The sequence below is a fragment of the Lissotriton helveticus genome, chromosome 10 (genome assembly GCF_964261635.1).
Source record: "Lissotriton helveticus chromosome 10, aLisHel1.1, whole genome shotgun sequence".
In the NCBI taxonomy this organism is placed as follows: Eukaryota; Metazoa; Chordata; class Amphibia; order Caudata; family Salamandridae; genus Lissotriton; species Lissotriton helveticus.
In genome coordinates, this window is record NC_136071.1 from 362,669,621 (window position 1) to 362,692,627 (window position 23,007).

The 23,007-nt window shown below is 39.9% G+C and overlaps 1 protein-coding gene across 1 annotated transcript in view; it reads left to right on the forward strand.

Annotated features, from left to right (window-relative positions):
* The window catches only part of LOC144784018 (SCO-spondin-like), a 1,726,865-nt gene that overhangs the window by 1,144,458 nt on the left and 559,400 nt on the right, over window positions 1-23,007 (forward strand). Inside the window, exons 85-88 of the mRNA XM_078662721.1 lie at window positions 9,720-9,959; window positions 19,889-20,038; window positions 20,520-20,686; window positions 22,558-22,718. Of these exons, the coding sequence (XP_078518847.1) occupies window positions 9,720-9,959; window positions 19,889-20,038; window positions 20,520-20,686; window positions 22,558-22,718 (718 nt within the window). The remainder of the gene's footprint in view (window positions 1-9,719; window positions 9,960-19,888; window positions 20,039-20,519; window positions 20,687-22,557; window positions 22,719-23,007) is intronic.

A 23,007-nucleotide genomic window follows, 5' to 3' on the forward strand; every position in this document is an offset into this window, starting at 1 on the left:
AGTGGCCCTCTATTAATCACAGAGGTGTATGAACAAAGAGATCAGAATGTTTATGATCAAGCATCAAGAGCTGGGTCACAAACGTGGTTGTTATCCTTGACTAAGCATTAGTGAGTGAGTGAAGGAATGAAGGGACCTGATCGGAAGCAGGACTCAACCCACTACTGAGCGCACAAGTGAAGTAGAAGGCAGCACAGTACATTGCAGACCAGAGGTCCAGTTTATACAAGCCTTATCAGTCACTTGGATGGAACTTGTCTTGTTATCAAAAACAGCCTTTGAATTGCAAAGTTCCTGGGATACAGGATGTCAGCAGTGGAGTCCAAAGGCTTAAGTAGAAACTTGACAGATGACAACAGTTTTCATGCTGAATGGTTGCAGTGTTGGTAGAACTTGAATTAGTGTAAATGAACCTTCAATCAACAGGATCGTTTATTTTGGCACTATTGTGCACCATTTTCTTTCCAACTTGCAGCAGTATTGCTTTCCCTGTTTAACGTCTAGTGAATTATTTCACAGCATGGCTTTAAGCACAGGACGTCTCCTTAGGCACCAGAATGTTAAGGGCATTGCTGCAAATGGTAGAAAATTAGATAGGAATGTGGGACAGTTTTACCCCCCCTTAGTGCTGATGTGACACCCCCTTAGGTGCTGGTGTGATGGCATCAGAGCTAATTAGCCAACACTAACATTCTTAACAAAAACATGGGAGGGGGTATTTCTTGGGACTTTGCTTGGCCAAAGGTATTTTTAAGGTAGGGTACTACACAGGAAGAATGCCTAATAACAATTAGCATATAAAGCAAGACAACGTATGAGGACCCAAACTGATATAACAAGGATAAATACAGAAGTTGAACTCAAAAGACCTAATTAATTCTGCAAAGATTGTGGTGATTGAGCTACCACAACTTTTCCAACCGTGCAGTTTTCTCTCATACAAAACTTGGGGGCCTATTACGATTGCGGTTTTCCCGCATTCTCCGGGCCGGCGGAAGCCACCGCCGAACCGGTGGATGCGGGAAAACCGCCTCGGAGCCTTGAAAGACCCACCGCCAAATTAGGATGGCTGGTGGGTCTTACAACCTGTCCGCAGCTTTTCCGCCGCGGTCGCCTTCCGACCACGGCGGAAAAGTTTTAAAATGGCTGGCGGTGTCTATCAGAAAACGCCAGCCATATTAGGATGGCGTAGAATGTATGCTTTTCCACGGCGGCTTTTCCACCGTGGAAAAGCATACGGACCTTCACTTCGGGGGCCCGTTGCGGGCCCCCTGGGTGAAGGGGGGGTGGGGGATGCACATGGGGGTACCTATGGTACCCCCTGCATTTGCCCGAACAAAGCAGCAGGAACCGCGCAGTGCCTGCTGCTTTGTGCATGCAAATGCACAACTTTTATTTTTAACATTACGGCGGGTGCTGCTTCAAGCAGCACCCGCCGCAATCTTAAAAATACAGGATGTGACCGCCAGGGCGGCGGTCACATCCTAATTTACACGGAGGGACCGCCGCTGCCCCTGCGGACGGTCCCTTCTACTCTATGGTGGTGGACGGACTCCGGTCCGTCCGCCATCATAATCGGCCCCTTGGTTTGGGCAGATATGTCTCCTAGCAAATGAGGAACAAGAAGTGTACTGTGGCCACACGCTATCTAGTGATGCTCACTGAAACTGGCCATACCTTAGCACTCATGTCTTTTGAGCTTTTTTCAGTACACAAGTGAATACCTTGTGAGTGTTTGCCCCATGGCTCACTGAACAGTGCACAACTGTGAGGGGAGCTTTGTGAGGTAATTTTTTTGCACCAAAAGAGTGTGAAAATGGGGACCACTCAATGAAAAGCTTCACAAATGCTCAGGTTTTCACATGGGAGCCTGCCCAGGCACAGTTCATATAAAACTCATAGCTCATGGAAGAAATTTGTGTGCTACTCAAGGAAACAAATAGGCAAATGTATACAGATCAGCATGAACTCATAAAGAGGGTGGGGGTGTATTAGTGAAATCATGTCTGACTGGAGATCATTCTCCTCTTAACCCTAACCTATTTCCTACGTGCTGAGATCTCTGCCGCAAGGTCAGAGTTCTCTGTAAATTGAGATATATGTTTTAAAATTAAATGTGACTGGGACAAGGATGAATGGTTACAAAATACAAAATAACTACTACTAAATTGTTGGGGTCAAGAGGAATTGAAGAATTTATTTAGGGAGGCATAGGCAAATACTAAAGACACCCGGAAATGAGTAAGACAATTGCATTCCTAAACTACAATAGTATTACTGAAAAACCATTCTTAAATCTGCCCCAGCTTTGAAGTACATCAAGCACCACACTTGGTCAATCACAGGTATTACATCACACTCTTATAGAGCTCAATTGAGGCAATGAACAACAATGGGGCCAATTTAAAAGTTGACAGAGGAAATTCCATCACAACTGCAACATAGTTCCTTCCTCACCAACACAGTAGTCCGCCCGCCCGATTTCTATTAGAGCCGACCCTAGGTTTGGCTACAACGGCGACCATTTCCGTGTAAATATAAATGGAAGAAGGGATTCTGCACTCGTGTTTACTTTTGATTTTAAACGTTTGAACGATAGGTGTGCTGTACCAGATTAGTGCCTGCCCACTGATACACAAACTATGTATATGGCCCAGTGTTGTAAATCACTGGGACTCTGGTACGCACTACATGAATTAAATTATTCCTTTAAACCATTATGTGCATTTTATCTTTATGCAATTTATTATGCTTCTCAACAAAATTCATCAGTGTCATCAATTATACAAAACAAAATTTTTCACGATGTCATCAAGTTTATACATGACGTAATTCAAACACAGGTTAATAAACGAAAAATGAAAAGGACAACCCAATGCATTTCGGGGCTATGATGCCCCTTCGTCAGGGGTCTGTGAAAAAAAGAAGATACAAACAAGGAGAATATTAATTTATACAACCTAAACATTATGAAATCTTTTGTATCCCAACAAACTCCACTTTATCCATGCTTACCTAAATCCTACGGGGTAATATGTGTCCTGTGTGTTTTTAATGTAAATATTTCATGCGGATGTCTGCGAAAAAAACCAAAACCGGGGTGTATAGACATGTCAGATTCTAACAACCATACAAATCGATTGCACTTTTAATTATCTGGGCACCATCACGACCAAAGTATTTTTTACCTGCAAAAGCGTTGTGGATAACAAATCTGTGATGTAAAAAGAATAGAAAAACCCGGGTAACCACATTGTCAAAATAAAGTACATATACGTTGTTTTAAAAAAATATGAATAAATGGTGAGGCTCACCTGCGTGTAGCGCCAAACTTGCTATCACGTAGAGAAAACCTGTATTAGACAAGCGGCTAGCATCAGTGCACGTGTACGTTATGGGGTTTGCATTTATAAGATGAATACACAACAAAGATGTATTTACCTGCGAGTCTAAACGTGCAGGTTTCGATCTCGCTGCGTTTTTCCCGTGAATACTGTGAAAAATGATAATAATACTATCATGATTCTACATAATAAACCAAACCACAAAAGGAAGGAATTATGCTTTGTTTCTAGTTGAAGCTTACCGTCCGCTAGACGAAAAGGTTCTTTGAAAGACCGTCCTCCCGCCGTCTTGTTTGTCAAAAGTAACCTCTGGCAAACGCGATAGTCCTACCTTTCTTTCCAACCTTCATACTGGTTGGGGAGTAGACATAACTAACAGACTACTAAGATTGCGTCAATGGCTGGTGTGAAAAACGCCTCTACAAGAAACTCGCAATCTTATAGCGAGTGTGATCAAAAATCACGAAATGACGAAAACGTACAGTATAACAAACGTGTAGTACAAACACATGTTTGCACAAAATATAGAATGCGTTTATAGAGTATAGCGCGAGATGTTGTCTGTGCTCAAACTTAATAAAGCATTTGCAGAGAAAAAATAGAAAACTTCGAGTGGTGTTTAAAACTATAGTGCCTCTGTGTTGGCAGTCCTTTTAGGTTGATTCAACTAATGTCTGCTGTTACACCCAGTGTTTGCAGAAAATATGGAATGCGTTTTTAGAGTATAGCGCGAGATGTTGTCTGTGCTCAAACTTAATAAAGCATTTGCAGAGAAAAAATTAGAAAACTTCGAGTGGTCTTTAAAACTACAGTGCCTCTGTGTTAGCAGTTCTTTTAGGTTGATTCAATTAGTGTCTGCTGTTACACCCAAATCTTTGCTCTTAACATGAAACAGTGCATCAATTTAAACACATATGGTGATCCATAAGAAAATGTAAATAAGACATATGCATACTACTATTACATCATCCTGCTTTGCAAGCATTCTACCTGCCTATTTACAATCTATATGTACATGAAACCTCGTTATCATACTATGAGTCTACTTGAAACCCAGTGCCTATCTGGACAATCCCATGATCATTTTATATGGCCATTATTATGTTAGTGTAATGAAAAGATTTTTATACGTGAAGCTGCGTGTGCAGACGCTGTCTTAAGGCAATTTAAAGGAAGCACGACATCTCCATTTTGTCATTCAATCCTAACGGTGTCATTGTTTGTAATTTCCGAATCCAGAAAGCTTCTCGTTGCAGAAGTATTTTTGCATTGTCCATGCCCAATCTCTGTGGAACTAACTCAATAATCTGAAAACGCAACTGAGCAATGTTATGATTTTTTTCAATCCAATGCTGTGTGAGGGGCGATGTTAAACTTTTATTGCGTATTCGGCTTTTGTGCTCACTGAGTCTCAATTTTATCTTTCTGTCAGTTTTTCCGATATACAGTTGCCCACATGGGCATTTAATCGAATAAACAACATGTTCCGAGTCACAGTTTGTAGAGTGCCTTAACAAGATCTTCTCCCCGTTCGAGGGTGCAATAAAATGTTGCCTGTAATCACATTATTGCAGTTTTTACAATTAAAGCACCTTGATGTTCCTTTGTATGTCAATTCTTGCTGCAATGTAGATGGTTTACTAAGAAGTTCCCTTAAATTTTGTGCTCTTTTATATGCAAACAATGGACGTCTTTCAAATAATGTACCAAAATCTTTTTCAGCTAGTAGAATCTCCCATCTTCTGGCAATAGTCCTTTTTATATCCCTAGATGCAGTCGAATACTTTGAGACAAAAACCATTCTGGGGTTGGTAGTCTTAATTTTCCTTTTCAGTAACTCTGTTCTTGGCGTTGTTTTGATCTTTTCCAAATGTGCCTCAAGCAATTTTTTGGGATAACCTCTGTCGAGGTATTTCTGTTTTTGTTCTTGTAAACTTTTGTCACATTGTTCTGAATCAGATGAGATACGCTTGATTCGCATGAATTGAGAAACTGGCAAATTATTTATCAAGCTAGCTGGATGGAAGCTAGAATACAATAAGGCTGTGTTCTTGTCTGTTTCCTTTTTATAAAGACTTGTCTGTATAGAATTGTCTTTAATCTCAACAAGGACATCTAAAAATGATAATGCTGTGTGACTTACATTGTGAGTGAACTGGATTCTCGGATCCACCAGATTCAGACTGCTGATATTATTGAGGAGTTCAGATACTGGACGTCTCCAAATTAAAAAGATGTCGTCTATGTAACGTCGGAAATAAAGCAAACCTTGTTGCCATGTTGGGTCCTCAAGAATATAGTCCAGTTCAAACTTTGCCATGTATACATTCGCGTATATACATGCTCCAGGAAAACCCATAGCTGTCCCTGTCAGTTGGTTGTAGTACTTGTCTTGCCAGGAAAAATAACTGTTAAGGAGACAAAATTCCAACAATTGTAGAATCAGGATTTTCTGCTCATTTGGCTTGTCAGTTTTCAAAAGTGCCCATTCCATGGCCTCTATCCCCTGCTTGTGCGGTATCGACGTGTATAACGCCGTTACGTCTATGGTGCAAAGAGTCCATTCCATACATTCTGTCGTGTCCATATCTGCAAGACTTCTGAGGAAGTCTGACGTATCCTGTAAATATGTTGGCCAATTCTGGATAAATGGTTGCATATGCGTGTCAATGAAAATCCCCAAATTCTCAAATATCGATGAACAGCCTGATACTATCGGCCTAAAAGGAGGATCATTGATGCTTTTGTGTATTTTTGGCAAGAAGTAGATTCTTGGTCTTCTTGGGTATATTTGCCTTAAGTATCGCTTTGTGGTGTTGTCTATCCATTCCAATTCTTCAGCCTTATTCAGAATCTCATCCAATCCTTGAACGATTTTGAGTGTTGGATCGTGTCCCAGTCTAGCATAGGTATTGGTGTCATTCACATGTTCATCACCTTTGCGTGTATAAAACACCGAATCCATTATAACAAGACCTCCACCCTTATCTGCCTTCTGTATTGTGATTTCTTTGTTTGATGCCAATCGTTTAAGGGTACTTTGTTCTGCTCGGGTCAAGTTATTCAATTTGCGTTTGTAGTTGATTTTATTCAAATCTGCTTTTACCAAAATCTCGAACGTGTCTAGACTTTTGTGTGATATTGGTGCCATAAACTGGCTTTTAGGTTTGAAAGGTCTATCCGTTTCATCAGTCTTTTCCACAGGATTTACGATATTAAAAAAATACTTCAATCTGAGGATTCTCATGAATTTAAAAAAAGAAACTTCTGTCTCCAACTCATTAGATTGATAAGTCTTAACAAATGATGTGCCTTTGTTTAAGAGTTTCTCTTCAAATTCAGTGAGTGAATATTTTGAAATGTTTACTACGAGATTTTTGTTTGGCTCCGCAGTCCTGTTTTTTTCAATTGTTCTCCCTCTTTCTCCTTCTCCCTTTCTTTCTCTTTCTCTTTCTCCCTTTCCTTTTCCTTTTCCTCTTCTTGTCTTATTTCTAGTTGTGCAAGATATATATCCGGTGGTTTGTGGGATGCTTGGTCCTTTTCTAAAAAAGAAGAAGTAGATGGTATACCAGATGTTCCTTCAGTGACAGTAAATGATTGTGCTGTTGGAATTGATGTTTGTGGTATTATTGATTTGCGTGCTGTGTTGAGTTCGCTGTCCGATACCACACTCTCTTCTGAGGAAGCTTGCTGTTGTTTCCTACCAATGAACCTCCTCTTCGCATAAACCTCTGCCCAAGTGTATATTTCATTAAGTTTATAATCGATGGTATCGCGTTTAAACTTTCGCAGCTTGGTTTCTTGTAACTCTTTTCCATACTTGTCCAACCGTATATTGATATCTTCCAAGATTCTTTTCCATTGGTCCTCCTCCAATCTTTCAGAAAGTTCCCGTTTGGTGGTAAAAATTTCCTCCTCTAATTCTCGTATTGTTTTAGCAAGTTCTTCAACCAGCAACAAAATCAAATCCAATGAACATTTGTTCAAAATTTCGAACCATTTTTCCATGAATTTTGGATTGCTGTTAAGCCTGTATAACATTGGCCTGATGGCCAATCTTAGCCCTCTGGGAATCCTCCTAACCCGATGATATTGGATCAGGGTTGTCGCATGTAGGCGCTGATTCAACTCACGTCTAGTTAGGTATTCAGGGTTGTCGCATGTAGGCGCTGATTCCACTCACGTCTAGTTAGGTATTCAAGTTGCTTTAATTTTTGTTCAATTGATCCTTGCAAAGCAGGATGATGTAATGTAATAGTAGTATGCACTGTTTCATGTTAAGAGCAAAGATTTGGGTGTAACAGCAGACACTAATTGAATCAACCTAAAAGAACTGCTAACACAGAGGCACTGTAGTTTTAAAGACCACTCGAAGTTTTCTAATTTTTTCTCTGCAAATGCTTTATTAAGTTTGAGCACAGACAACATCTCGCGCTATACTCTAAAAACGCATTCCATATTTTCTGCAAACACTGGGTGTAACAGCAGACATTAGTTGAATCAACCTAAAAGGACTGCCAACACAGAGGCACTATAGTTCTAAACACCACTCGAAGTTTTCTATTTTTTCTCTGCAAATGCTTTATTAAGTTTGAGCACAGACAACATCTCGCGCTATACTCTATAAACGCATTCTATATTTTGTGCAAACATGTGTTTGTACTACACGTTTGTTATACTGTACGTTTTCGTCATTTCGTGATTTTTGATCACACTCGCTATAAGATTGCGAGTTTCTTGTAGAGGCGTTTTTCACACCAGCCATTGACGCAATCTTAGTAGTCTGTTAGTTATGTCTACTCCCCAACCAGTATGAAGGTTGGAAAGAAAGGTAGGACTATCGCGTTTGCCAGAGGTTACTTTTGACAAACAAGACGGCGGGAGGACGGTCTTTCAAAGAACCTTTTCGTCTAGCGGATGGTAAGCTTCAACTAGAAACAAAGCATAATTCCTTCCTTTTGTGGTTTGGTTTATTATGTAGAATCATGATAGTATTATTATCATTTTTCACAGTATTCACGGGAAAAACGCAGCGAGATCGAAACCTGCACGTTTAGACTCGCAGGTAAATACATCTTTGTTGTGTATTCATCTTATAAATGCAAACCCCATAACGTACACGTGCACTGATGCTAGCCGCTTGTCTAATACAGGTTTTCTCTACGTGATAGCAAGTTTGGCGCTACACGCAGGTGAGCCTCACCATTTATTCATATTTTTTTAAAACAACGTATATGTACTTTATTTTGACAATGTGGTTACCCGGGTTTTTCTATTCTTTTTACATCACAGATTTGTTATCCACAACGCTTTTGCAGGTAAAAAATACTTTGGTCGTGATGGTGCCCAGATAATTAAAAGTGCAATCGATTTGTATGGTTGTTAGAATCTGACATGTCTATACACCCCGGTTTTGGTTTTTTTCGCAGACATCCGCATGAAATATTTACATTAAAAACACACAGGACACATATTACCCCGTAGGATTTAGGTAAGCATGGATAAAGTGGAGTTTTTTGGGATACAAAAGATTTTATAATGTTTAGGTTGTATAAATTAATATTCTCCTTGTTTGTATCTTCTTTTTTTCACAGACCCCTGACGAAGGGGCTTCATAGCCCCGAAATGCATTGGGTTGTCCTTTTCATTTTTCGTTTATTAACCTGTGTTTGAATTACGTCATGTATAAACTTGATGACATCGTGAAAAATTTTGTTTTGTATAATTGATGACACTGATGAATTTTGTTGAGAAGCATAATAAATTGCATAAAGATAAAATGCACATAATGGTTTAAAGGAATAATTTAATTCATGTAGTGCGTACCAGAGTCCCAGTGATTTACAACACTGGGCCATATACATAGTTTGTGTATCAGTGGGCAGGCACTAATCTGGTACAGCACACCTATCGTTCAAACGTTTAAAATCAAAAGTAAACACGAGTGCAGAATCCCTTCTTCCATTTATATTTTCACTTTCACTGCCACTTCAAGGGATCTAGCACCATACTTAAAAATGTCGTTTGACTCAATAGCTTCGATTACTGATAATCGTGCAAACACGAAGGCCTATACAGCTGATGAGGCAAGTCAAATTTATAAATTAATCAAAGAATCAAAGACCTTTGATACACAAGGAGGATCAATTGAACAAAAATTAAAGCAACTTGAATACCTAACTAGACGTGAGTTGAATCAGCGCCTACATGCGACAACCCTGATCCAATATCATCGGGTTAGGAGGATTCCCAGAGGGCTAAGATTGGCCATCAGGCCAATGTTATACAGGCTTAACAGCAATCCAAAATTCATGGAAAAATGGTTCGAAATTTTGAACAAATGTTCATTGGATTTGATTTTGTTGCTGGTTGAAGAACTCGCTAAAACAATACGAGAATTAGAGGAGGAAATTTTTACCACCAAACGGGAACTTTCTGAAAGATTGGAGGAGGACCAATGGAAAAGAATCTTGGATGATATCAATATACGGTTGGACAAGTATGGAAAAGAGTTACAAGAAACCAAGCTGCGAAAGTTTAAACGCGATACCATCGATTATAAACTTAATGAAATATACACTTGGGCAGAGGTTTATGCGAAGAGGAGGTTCATTGGTAGGAAACAACAGCAAGCTTCCTCAGAAGAGAGTGTGGTATCGGACAGCGAACTCAACACAGCACGCAAATCAATAATACCACAAACATCAATTCCAACAGCACAATCATTTACTGTCACTGAAGGAACATCTGGTACACCATCTACTTCTTCTTTTTTAGAAAAGGACCAAGCATCCCACAAACCACCGGATATATATCTTGCACAACTAGAAATAAGACAAGAAGAGGAAAAGGAAAAGGAAAGGGAGAAAGAGAAAGAGAAAGAAAGGGAGAAGGAGAAAGAGGGAGAACAATTGAAAAAAACAGGACTGCGGAGCCAAACAAAAATCTTGTAGTAAACATTTCAAAATATTCACTCACTGAATTTGAAGAGAAACTCTTAAACAAAGGCACATCATTTGTTAAGACTTATCAATCTAATGAGTTGGAGACAGAAGTTTCTTTTTTTAAATTCATGAGAATCCTCAGATTGAAGTATTTTTTTAATATCGTAAATCCTGTGGAAAAGACTGATGAAACGGATAGACCTTTCAAACCTAAAAGCCAGTTTATGGCACCAATATCACACAAAAGTCTAGACACGTTCGAGATTTTGGTAAAAGCAGATTTGAATAAAATCAACTACAAACGCAAATTGAATAACTTGACCCGAGCAGAACAAAGTACCCTTAAACGATTGGCATCAAACAAAGAAATCACAATACAGAAGGCAGATAAGGGTGGAGGTCTTGTTATAATGGATTCGGTGTTTTATACACGCAAAGGTGATGAACATGCGAATGACACCAATACCTATGCTAGACTGGGACACGATCCAACACTCAAAATCGTTCAAGGATTGGATGAGATTCTGAATAAGGCTGAAGAATTGGAATGGATAGACAACACCACAAAGCGATACTTAAGGCAAATATACCCAAGAAGACCAAGAATCTACTTCTTGCCAAAAATACACAAAAGCATCAATGATCCTCCTTTTAGGCCGATAGTATCAGGCTGTTCATCGATATTTGAGAATTTGGGGATTTTCATTGACACGCATATGCAACCATTTATCCAGAATTGGCCAACATATTTACAGGATACGTCAGACTTCCTCAGAAGTCTTGCAGATATGGACACGACAGAATGTATGGAATGGACTCTTTGCACCATAGACGTAACGGCGTTATACACGTCGATACCGCACAAGCAGGGGATAGAGGCCATGGAATGGGCACTTTTGAAAACTGACAAGCCAAATGAGCAGAAAATCCTGATTCTACAATTGTTGGAATTTTGTCTCCTTAACAGTTATTTTTCCTGGCAAGACAAGTACTACAACCAACTGACAGGGACAGCTATGGGTTTTCCTGGAGCATGTATATACGCGAATGTATACATGGCAAAGTTTGAACTGGACTATATTCTTGAGGACCCAACATGGCAACAAGGTTTGCTTTATTTCCGACGTTACATAGACGACATCTTTTTAATTTGGAGACGTCCAGTATCTGAACTCCTCAATAATATCAGCAGTCTGAATCTGGTGGATCCGAGAATCCAGTTCACTCACAATGTAAGTCACACAGCATTATCATTTTTAGATGTCCTTGTTGAGATTAAAGACAATTCTATACAGACAAGTCTTTATAAAAAGGAAACAGACAAGAACACAGCCTTATTGTATTCTAGCTTCCATCCAGCTAGCTTGATAAATAATTTGCCAGTTTCTCAATTCATGCGAATCAAGCGTATCTCATCTGATTCAGAACAATGTGACAAAAGTTTACAAGAACAAAAACAGAAATACCTCGACAGAGGTTATCCAAAAAAATTGCTTGAGGCACATTTGGAAAAGATCAAAACAACGCCAAGAACAGAGTTACTGAAAAGGAAAATTAAGACTACCAACCCCAGAATGGTTTTTGTCTCAAAGTATTCGACTGCATCTAGGGATATAAAAAGGACTATTGCCAGAAGATGGGAGATTCTACTAGCTGAAAAAGATTTTGGTACATTATTTGAAAGACGTCCATTGTTTGCATATAAAAGAGCACAAAATGTAAGGGAACTTCTTAGTAAACCATCTACATTGCAGCAAGAATTGACATACAAAGGAACATCAAGGTGCTTTAATTGTAAAAACTGCAATAATGTGATTACAGGCAACATTTTATTGCACCCTCGAACAGGGGAGAAGATCTTGTTAAGGCACTCTACAAACTGTGACTCGGAACATGTTGTTTATTCGATTAAATGCCCATGTGGGCAACTGTATATCGGAAAAACTGACAGAAAGATAAAATTGAGACTCAGTGAGCACAAAAGCCGAATACGCAATAAAAGTTTAACATCGCCCCTCACACAGCATTGGATTGAAAAAAATCATAACATTGCTCAGTTGCGTTTTCAGATTATTGAGTTAGTTCCACAGAGATTGGGCATGGACAATGCAAAAATACTTCTGCAACGAGAAGCTTTCTGGATTCGGAAATTACAAACAATGACACCGTTAGGATTGAATGACAAAATGGAGATGTCGTGCTTCCTTTAAATTGCCTTAAGACAGCGTCTGCACACGCAGCTTCACGTATAAAAATCTTTTCATTACACTAACATAATAATGGCCATATAAAATGATCATGGGATTGTCCAGATAGGCACTGGGTTTCAAGTAGACTCATAGTATGATAACGAGGTTTCATGTACATATAGATTGTAAATAGGCAGGTAGAATGCTTGCAAAGCAGGATGATGTAATAGTAGTATGCATATGTCTTATTTACATTTTCTTATGGATCACCATATGTGTTTAAATTGATGCACTGTTTCATGTTAAGAGCAAAGATTTGGGTGTAACAGCAGACACTAATTGAATCAACCTAAAAGAACTGCTAACACAGAGGCACTGTAGTTTTAAAGACCACTCGAAGTTTTCTAATTTTTTCTCTGCAAATGCTTTATTAAGTTTGAGCACAGACAACATCTCGCGCTATACTCTAAAAACGCATTCCATATTTTCTGCAAACACTGGGTGTAACAGCAGACATTAGTTGAATCAACCTAAAAGGACTGCCAACACAGAGGCACTATAGTTTTAAACACCACTCGAAGTTTTCTATTTTTTCTCTGCAAATGCTTTATTAAGTTTGAGCACAGACAACATCTCGCGCTATACTCTATAAACACATTCTATATTTTGTGCAAACATGTGTTTGTACTACACGTTTGTTATACTGTACGTTTTCGTCATTTCGTGATTTTTGATCACACTCGCTATAAGATTGCGAGTTTCTTGTAGAGGCGTTTTTCACACCAGCCATTGACGCAATCTTAGTAGTCTGTTAGTTATGTCTACTCCCCAACCAGTATGAAGGTTGGAAAGAAAGGTAGGACTATCGCGTTTGCCAGAGGTTACTTTTGACAAACAAGACGGCGGGAGGACGGTCTTTCAAAGAACCTTTTCGTCTAGCGGACGGTAAGCTTCAACTAGAAACAAAGCATAATTCCTTCCTTTTGTGGTTTGGTTTATTATGTAGAATCATGATAGTATTATTATCATTTTTCACAGTATTCACGGGAAAAACGCAGCGAGATCGAAACCTGCACGTTTAGACTCGCAAGTAAATACATCTTTGTTGTGTATTCATTTTATAAATGCAAACCCCATAACGTACACGTGCACTGATGCTAGCCGCTTGTCTAATACAGGTTTTCTCTACGTGATAGCAAGTTTGGCGCTACACGCAGGTGAGCCTCACCATTTATTCATATTTTTTTAAAACAACGTATATGTACTTTATTTTGACAATGTGGTTACCCGGGTTTTTCTATTCTTTTTACATCACAGATTTGTTATCCACAACGCTTTTGCAGGTAAAAAATACTTTGGTCGTGATGGTGCCCAGATAATTAAAAGTGCAATCGATTTGTATGGTTGTTAGAATCTGACATGTCTATACACCCCGGTTTTGGGGTTTTTCGCAGACATCCGCATGAAATATTTACATTAAAAACACACAGGACACATATTACCCCGTAGGATTTAGGTAAGCATGGATAAAGTGGAGTTTTTTGGGATACAAAAGATTTCATAATGTTTAGGTTGTATAAATTAATATTCTCCTTGTTTGTATCTTCTTTTTTTCACAGACCCCTGACGAAGGGGCATCATAGCCCCGAAATGCATTGGGTTGTCCTTTTCATTTTTCGTTTATTAACCTGTGTTTGAATTACGTCATGTATAAACTTGATGACATCGTGAAAAATTTTGTTTTGTATAATTGATGACACTGATGAATTTTGTTGAGAAGCATAATAAATTGCATAAAGATAAAATGCACATAATGGTTTAAAGGAATAATTTAATTCATGTAGTGCGTACCAGAGTCCCAGTGATTTACAACACTGGGCCATATACATAGACCATTTCCGTGTGCCAAATTAGAGTGGGAGGAGATATAACCATTTTTACTATCCTTCAGCACCAGGCACACCCTGGCAGTAAGAATCAGTAAAAAATAAAAAATGTCCCATCACCATGGAAGATGACTGTCATGGTAAGGGGATATTTATCATCTTTTAATTTTCAAAAAGAAAATCCCGCTTTGGGATTTTCTTTTTTAAAATGAAAACGAAGCCAGTTTGGTGCAAGGCTCTGTCATGTTGATGAAGCCCTGCACCAAACTGCGAAAAGCACTGACAGAAAATTCTGTAATGCTGAACTAACTATAATTTATGCCCCCGCCATGTATGGCTTATGACCTCACATATGACATCGCTCATGACGTTCTATGATATCATTTATGACATCACTGATGGCATCCCAAATGACTTCATTGATGACATTATTCAGCTCTGCTAACTCTAACTGGTGAATTTCAGTTTTTTTTTTCATTTCAAAATGTTGTCACTGACAAATTTACCTAGCTATAAAGTTACTTTAAAGATTTATTTTTTTCAGTGAAATATTAAGGTTTGAAAAAATATATATCTTTTTATCACATGCAACTATAAGGTTACTTTAACTTTTATTTTTTTCAGTGAATTTCTAGGTTTGTTTTAACGTAAATTAATAGTTAATTATGATGAGTACATCCAACGCCATGCTGCACATGGCCAAAGCCTCTGAGCTGTGGGCGGTTGACTTCAGTGCGACCAACCTCCCTCACTCAGCCAACCCCACACTGCACACAGCCTGCAGCCTGTGGCCAGGTACTGTGGCCAACTCCCCCAAAGGCAGCCACCACACACTGCAGGGCAGAGAGTTGGCCACAGGGCCTAGCCTTGGGGACCCACAACCCCAGGGCTTTCTTTAACAAAAGGGTACGGTTAGCATGGCCCCCTGCCTGAGACTTAGGCCCTGGTAACCCCATCCCCAAGAGCCACATGTGCCCCTCAAAGGGTTAATTTTGGCCATGGGACCCTGTAATCCACGAATCCTCTCCTTTAAAGTAATTGGCCCCGGGTGTGGGATCCCTGGGGCCTTTTGAGGCTCAGGGAGGGGTTGCTGCATGTCCACCACCCCATATAAAGAATTTTCGGCAGTGGGTTCTCTGTCTTCTGGAGGCTCTGGGAGGAGGGCCATGTGGCCCCACTCCCCATATAAAGTAATTTTAGCCTCAGAGTGGGCTCCCCACCTAGAGGCTCAAGGAGGGGAGTTACTCTGCCCCCTCCCCCTTTATGGACACAGCATCCCTCTGGAGTGTACACCTCGGAGCATAAGGTTATTAAATGTGGCCCAGTCACCATTTTCTATGATCCCTTAAGAGTCTTCCGGGATTGTTTAATTTTTTGCCACTTTTCGTTTTCTTCTCAGTCCCAGGGGAGTCTATCTGGGTCCTTCCCAAGGGGCCTAAGGGGTCACAGTATCCTCACCCTACCTCCTTACATTGTTTTGTTTTTTAACTTTAGGACATGGGACTAAGCCCTCGAGTCCTGTAATGCCTACCAACAACTTTGTTTGTTTCATGTTGCTGGCAGACAATCATAGGTCTCTCTCTCGTGGGAGTTTGACTGTCGCTGGAGCAAGTTGGCCCAAGGGAAATAAAGCTCCCTCGACCAATCAGAACGCTCTATTTTTAAACTGGCACCCCCATGAGAGTCTCAGACGACTCTTGCAAACCCAAACTTCCAGATATACAATTATTTTTGTCCCTTAATTTCTCATAAGCTATTGATTTACACCAAATCATAAAATGCATAATCTGTGACCCACGATCTAACTCCCTGCCAAATTTGGTCTGATTCAGTTCAGTTCTTGCTGTAGACTTGTCTAAAGAAGTCAATAGAAAATGCAAAAGAATTATGTACTTTTGGACCTGCCTTCTTTCTTGCCCCACCCCCTGATAGAGCATGCCGAAACTCTACAGGAAGGAGCTGAAGTGGATGAACTTTGTTTTTAGAAAGTTTTCTGGAGAGTCGTAAAACGGGGTCACAGTTATAAGAAAACCAAAAAATGCTCCGTCTCTGGAAAAGCTGCCCTAACTATACTACCTCCTAACTATACAACCTAATGCTTGAAATGGATTTCTTTAACATGACAAAGTTATGTAGGTCAATGTGTTTTGGCATAACTGCCTTGTTCTTAATAGATATTGAGAGGAAATGCCAAAGGGTAAAAACATGCAATGATGTCACAGTCGTACCTGTTGAAGTGCCAAATAAATTTGTGCTTACAGGACACCACTGATGTCTTATGCGTGGTACTTTCCAATGACTCCAGGTGCCATGGGATCAATCAATCTGTGTAGATAACATTATTTTGAAAAAAAAATAGCACAAGCATGCACATTAGAACATCTTTCATACACACACCATAAAGAAGGTGATACAGATCTGCTGGATCAAAGGTAGTGGGATGAAGTTGTTAGTGGGCACAGACTTACACACCATAACAATTATTAAGCTTAAATAAAATATAAAAACACATTGATCAAATGGAGGCATGGCAAAATGGTTGCCAATAAGTGGTGTTAAGGGCACATATGTATACTTAGCAATTAAAGTGAAAAATAAGAGGCTGTAGTTAGAGACATTTTATAATATATGTTAGGCATATAACTTTTCTCTTAAATCTTAGAATTAAATACATATAGGTCAAGGCAGCTAAAGCAGAGTTTACAAAAAGATATAAAATATTGCTGTCACTTATGAGAGAGAAATATGATTATACATATTGTTGATGATGGTCTAAAGACTTACAAGCCTCAGCCACTCATCTGTTGTCCGTGGCCAGCCCACATCTCGGTACACTTGTTGGAGCAGGAGCGGTGGCCATTTCAGGTGGGCAGGCAATACTGGACCTTCAAACAATAACATAATATAAAAATGTTGACATTACATTATAAATGTATGGTTTGACAATATATTTAGATGTTGAACAGATGTATCATACACTCAATAAATATACAGTTTTATCAATGCTGATGGATATATAGAAAAGACAGACAACTGTCTAGATTGTGGAAGTATCATAGCATTAGTATGGCGTGATGATGCGTGGTGGGGATGTGTTTAAATGCATGCCATGTTTGTCCCTGCCACTGTGGATGGTACACCTACTCCTGTAGGTGCTATCAATGCACTTAAAATTGGGACTGTTCAACAAAAAGTGAATAAAGATAAACTCAATCAAAATAACATTAAAAACAAGTTGAATGGGAAAAATCTGTATATGAGGGAGAAGTGTGAGATATGTGCCTATCTGTGAGGAAGTGGGGAAAATAGTGCGGTGTGAGTGTGGAATGGAAAAATAAAATACAGGTCTAAATTTTCTCCCCTGGCCATAGCCTGGGATTTCCTGGAAAAGGCAGGCTATATAGCAGATGACGGTTTATCATGGGAAAGACATGCCCATTGAATAGGATGAGATGAAGTCAGGATGCAAGTCTACTTCTGGGAAGAGCCTTTCCAACGTGTATCCTTGCGAATGTCTCCTTTACTTGTCCTAATACTTTTTCTTGCGGTGCCACACATTACATACCTCAATCTCCAATGCATTGACAGAGTTTGCCAACTCCTGCCACACACCCACCTTCTCTTCTACACTAAGGGAGTGAGGAAGCAAACGCATGTAGTTCCCTCTAATTAAAAGTACAAAGGTAACTACTAGGTCTGTCTCCTCTTCATTGAAGTTCCTCTTTCTCTTCAGTGTTGGGGTCTGCATTCTGGAGGTCTCATCTTGTTCCTGGTCTCGGCAGAGTAAAGTAGTCCAAGGGAAAAAGGGCAGAGCTGAAGGCGTTGATTGAATTTATATGTTTGCAGTGTTAATGAGGGTCAGATATTATTGTGTTCAGGTGAATATTATTTGACTATACCTTCTATTTGGGCTTTTCCATTGTATTGGCAAACATGTCCACCTCTGGGGAGGAGATCTTTGCCCAAAGGCATAAATTAGAAATCTGGTCATATAGTTGCTACTAATAGCACTACAGTTGTAATTTTCCCATAACATTCTCAACATCCTCATGTAATAAAGGGGGATAGGGACTCCAAAATGTACTATGAGGCCGAGCTATTAATTGGGCGTAGATCTCTGCCTAGGCTGAAAGCTAGATGTGCTGACATCTATGCATGTAGATGTTTCTTTGTGAAAATGGCCCAGAGTGTTTTGGAGCAGACAAGTTGGATTGCCAAGCCAGGACCTACCTTAACCAGAACACAAGCAGCCAAGGCCCTTTTTTCCCCCTAGTTAAGGTTTATCAGCCAACTGAAGCTTGGTTTCAGTGACACAGTGTGCACCAGATCCACTTCTTTGTCTGGTGGCTCCCTTACAATGACACCTCTTTCTTGGACACCAGCAGTTGTTCTGCCCCCCTAAACTTTACTTTCTTAATAATTTTTCCTTGTATAAGTCTGAATGAAAGGGGCAACTGGGCCTAATCTACTTCGTTTATCCACACTGCACTCCATCGCAGGCAACCATAATTTTCGACTTTGCCGCGATCTCAAACGGCTAAATATCTGCAGTTGGCGCTTTGATCTTTTAGGTACTTGTTTTCCTTTTAAACTTTAAAAAGTCATAATTCCTGATGTACTGATTAGATTTTTGTCATTTTGGTGTCTAACCATTTATTAGAAATGTACTCTATTTTTCTAAAATGGTTTTGGATTTTCTTGTGTTACATTTTTACTTTATTACTGTGTCTGCTGCATACATACTTTATGGCCTATAAATTAAGCCTGGCTGCTTTTGTGCCAAGCTACCAAAAGGGTTCAGCTAAGCAGAGGTTAATTTAGTGACTTTTTTAGTTCATCATAATGGATTGTGGCTGTTGCTTGAGCAGGGCTCACACCATCCTCAACCAACAACCCAACTTTTAACACCAAGTATTAAGTGCTACATAGAAAACTAGGCCTTTACATTTATGTCTATAAGAAAAGTAAGGTGAATCAATAAGAAAACTTCACACTAAGGCTTCACAGCCTGGGCCAACAAGGCAGTAGTACCAGAAACCAATGCGTATATTGCTTTGGATGTATGACGGAACCCTGCATACATTTCCCACGATGCCTTTACACCACAGTCACTACCCCGACTGCATTGTTACCACACTTTCCTTTAACACGCAAGTCGTTACAGTGACTTGACTTGGGGGGGGGGGGGGGAGATGTTGGAATAGTATACATTACTATTCAAACTCGAGTCAGTGTATCAGTAGGGAAGGTGTTGGACTTAAAGTCCAACAGCAGTCTAACAACACACCCCCTAAAGCAAGTTGTTGTAATGACTTGCGTGGTAAAGGAACACATTGTAACGTCACAGTCAGGGTAGTGACTGCAGAGTAAAGGCTAGTCAGGGTTCTGCCTGCTGGGTAAATGACGCTTTCCTATAGCTTCAGCCATTTTAAGTATTGTTACTATAGGGGGTCACATAATCGCTGTTATTGCAGCATCTGTTGGCTATAAGGCAGCAACTTATTATTTTTTCATTTGCATTACAGGAACTGGTCATTGGAGCAAATGGACCCCCTGGTCTGCATGCACAGTGTCCTGTGGGGGCGGTGAGCAGATACGAACCCGTGAATGTCTACACACAGAGTGTGAGGGGCGTGCTGTGCAGAGCAAAACCTGCAACACCCAGGTCTGCCTTGGTGAGTGTCTGTCTTTATCTCACCTCTTGAATCTGTGACTACCATTGCATGTGGGGGCTTCCACACATTGATGACCAACTTGTCTTTTGGCCTTGGTCATTATCCTTGAGTGATATATATGATAACATTAAGTAGCAAGTGTGCTTGGGTGGCGAGAATCACAGATGGAATGGCATGTCATGCTGGAGCAAATAAAAGGCCAATAGGCTAGTGAGTTATGTGCTTCAGGTGAGTAACTCATAGCACAGTCCTACTGGGGTTTCAAATGCACCAGTCTGTTTGAATATGCATTCATTTGTCAGTAGAACAGGTAAATTCTTAGCTAAGAAATCACCTTTCTTCAGTATACTCTCTCTCCTTGTTGAAATAGGTTTCCTTTAAGCTTTGTTAGAAGGTGACTGGTATATTATGCACAATTCTTATTTTTAGAATGGTTTGTTCCAATGCAAGTCAGTGTTCTTTTGTCACACCTTTTCCTCAGATGTAGGCTGCCCCACTGATCGCCTGTATCGGGAGTGTGTCCATGAAGAAGGATGCCCCTACAGCTGTGCCCACCTTATGCTCCAAGCAGACTGCTTCCAGGATGGCTGCGAGGAAGGCTGTCACTGCCCTGTGGGCATGTTAACCCACAATGGAACCTGTGTCAGGGTGGGCCACTTTTATGTTTTCTTGTCACATATTTATAATGTACCCATGGGTGATACAACGAGAGTAAAGGGGCTAGGCAGCTCAGTGGGTTGACACAATGCTACATACGCTTTGATAGATAATTATATAGTAAAGTTATTTGAAAGCATGACTGCACAATTAGAAAAAGTGCATAGAAAAGCTACACAGGTACTCTACTTACAAAGTTAGAACTGACGCATATTTAGAGTAATTTACATAGTTTCATAGTTATACTTAATGAGAATAGATAAATAGTTACATGCAACAAATGCATCTTTGACTTGCCAGAATTATCTTGTTGTGAGACAATTGCACATTTTATCAATCATGTTTTTAAGAGGATAAACGAAACCTACCCATTGTGGTTTGGTATCGTAATCTGATCTGAATTGTTTTCTAAATTTCTTCTATGAAAATACCGACCCCTTTTATTTAATATTGAAAAAATACGCACCCAATGGAACAATACTTTTGTAAACAACATTTTGTAAACTATGCTTAATTCAGGTAATACATCTGTTAATGATATTGTGATAGACAACCCACCAATCCCTATTTGGCATACCTAGGAAGTAATCCAACAACCAATACTTTGAACTAACTGAGATATTAGTGTTTACATGGAACTAATATTCTTTCCTTTCAGTGATTGCGGCTATTTCCTAGTAGCCAAACCATGCTGGTTGAGTTATTCTTCAAACCTCTAGCCCTCTATTTCACAGTGGTACAAAAGAGGGTGGTGATGGTGATGGACGGAGCATCTGAACCAATCAAACACTCACACCCAGTCAACAGATCTCGGTTTAATCCATCACCGTTCTTTAGCCCACTCTGCCACCCCAGTTCAGACATGGCCATATGCCGGGCTGAAGACGGCTGAAATGCCAGAAACCGGTCCACGGAATCTTGTTTCCGGTCCAGGGAAGGCATGGCTTGGCAGTTCGGGCTGGACTGTTCCCATGAGGCACAGGGTCAGACTGATTTGCATATGGCAATGTCTGAACTGGGGTGGCAGAGTGGGCTAAAGAACGGTGATGGATTAAACCCAGATCTGTTGACTGGGTGTGAGTGTTTGATTGGTTCAGATGCTCCGTCCATCACCACCCCCTTTTGTACCACTCTATTTCACAGTGGCCCTTTTTTTACTCTTTCTAAATTCGCTAATGTTGCCATACCATGAGATTACTGTTTCAGCTCTACGCCATAGCAAGTTGGTGTTATCTATCGCCTGAAAAGAAGCAAACAGCTCATCAGTTCTTTTTTCGTTCTTAATATTTCAGAGGTTCTCACTTTCTCCCTCTAAAAGAAAGATATCCCCTCTTTCTTTATAGAGGCTGTCATATTGAGAGGCAGTTCAGAACTGAACAACTTACAAATAAGAGATTGAATTCCATAAACACGATGCTGCCAGAGGGAGAGATCTGTTAAAGTCAATAATTAGAAGCTTACTGCAAACGGTTCTCTAAGTTGTGGGGCTGAATAGGCCAGTTTGTCAAGGCTAAGCATTTTAAAAGTAATACATGTGAAATTACATGAGAATGATAGGCAGATAGGAAAGCAGAACTAAACAAGTGTTATCAAACCTTACCATAGCTACCACTAACCATACAAAAGCATGAAACACTCATACCTAAAAGGATATAAGTAAAGGGCAGATAATCCCCAAAGAGCATTTCCATCATCCTGATCATCCTGACGAGAGATCATAAGTTCAACAATAAACGAATTGATCCTTTCTTCCAGTTTTTTTTGCTGCTGCCTGTACTAAAAGGACACGTTGCTTGCTCAACAGATGATTTGTACCTCAAAATGATTTATTCATCTGTGTTTAATTTTCTTGCTTACTTCAGGAATGTCCATGTATCTTGAATGAGGAGACCATGCTGGCGTTCAGAAACTATTCCATGGACCCTGATGACTTCCCTGTGGTACTCACAGACCAGGGCAGTCAGGTATTTCTGGGAGATGAGGTGATGCCTGATGAGACTATTCAGCACGAGTGCAGCTCTTGGTATGGAATCGCATTGTTAATCATTGCTTCAATGTCTGCTGTTGGGGTGCTGTAAAAACGGACTTTTTATATTATTAAATTAACATTATAAAATAACGACGTTGCAAGGATGCTAAATTCTCAAGACCATTTTGTAGGAATTGGACTCTGGCATTGGGAGTTCTGAATGAGGCTTAGTTAAATTACGTGTGTTTACACACAAAACGAGATAGCATTATTGTAGTGGCTTCTGCTTCATCTTCCACATTTACCTCTATGGAGGCTTATCTACCGGGGCTAAATGTGCATT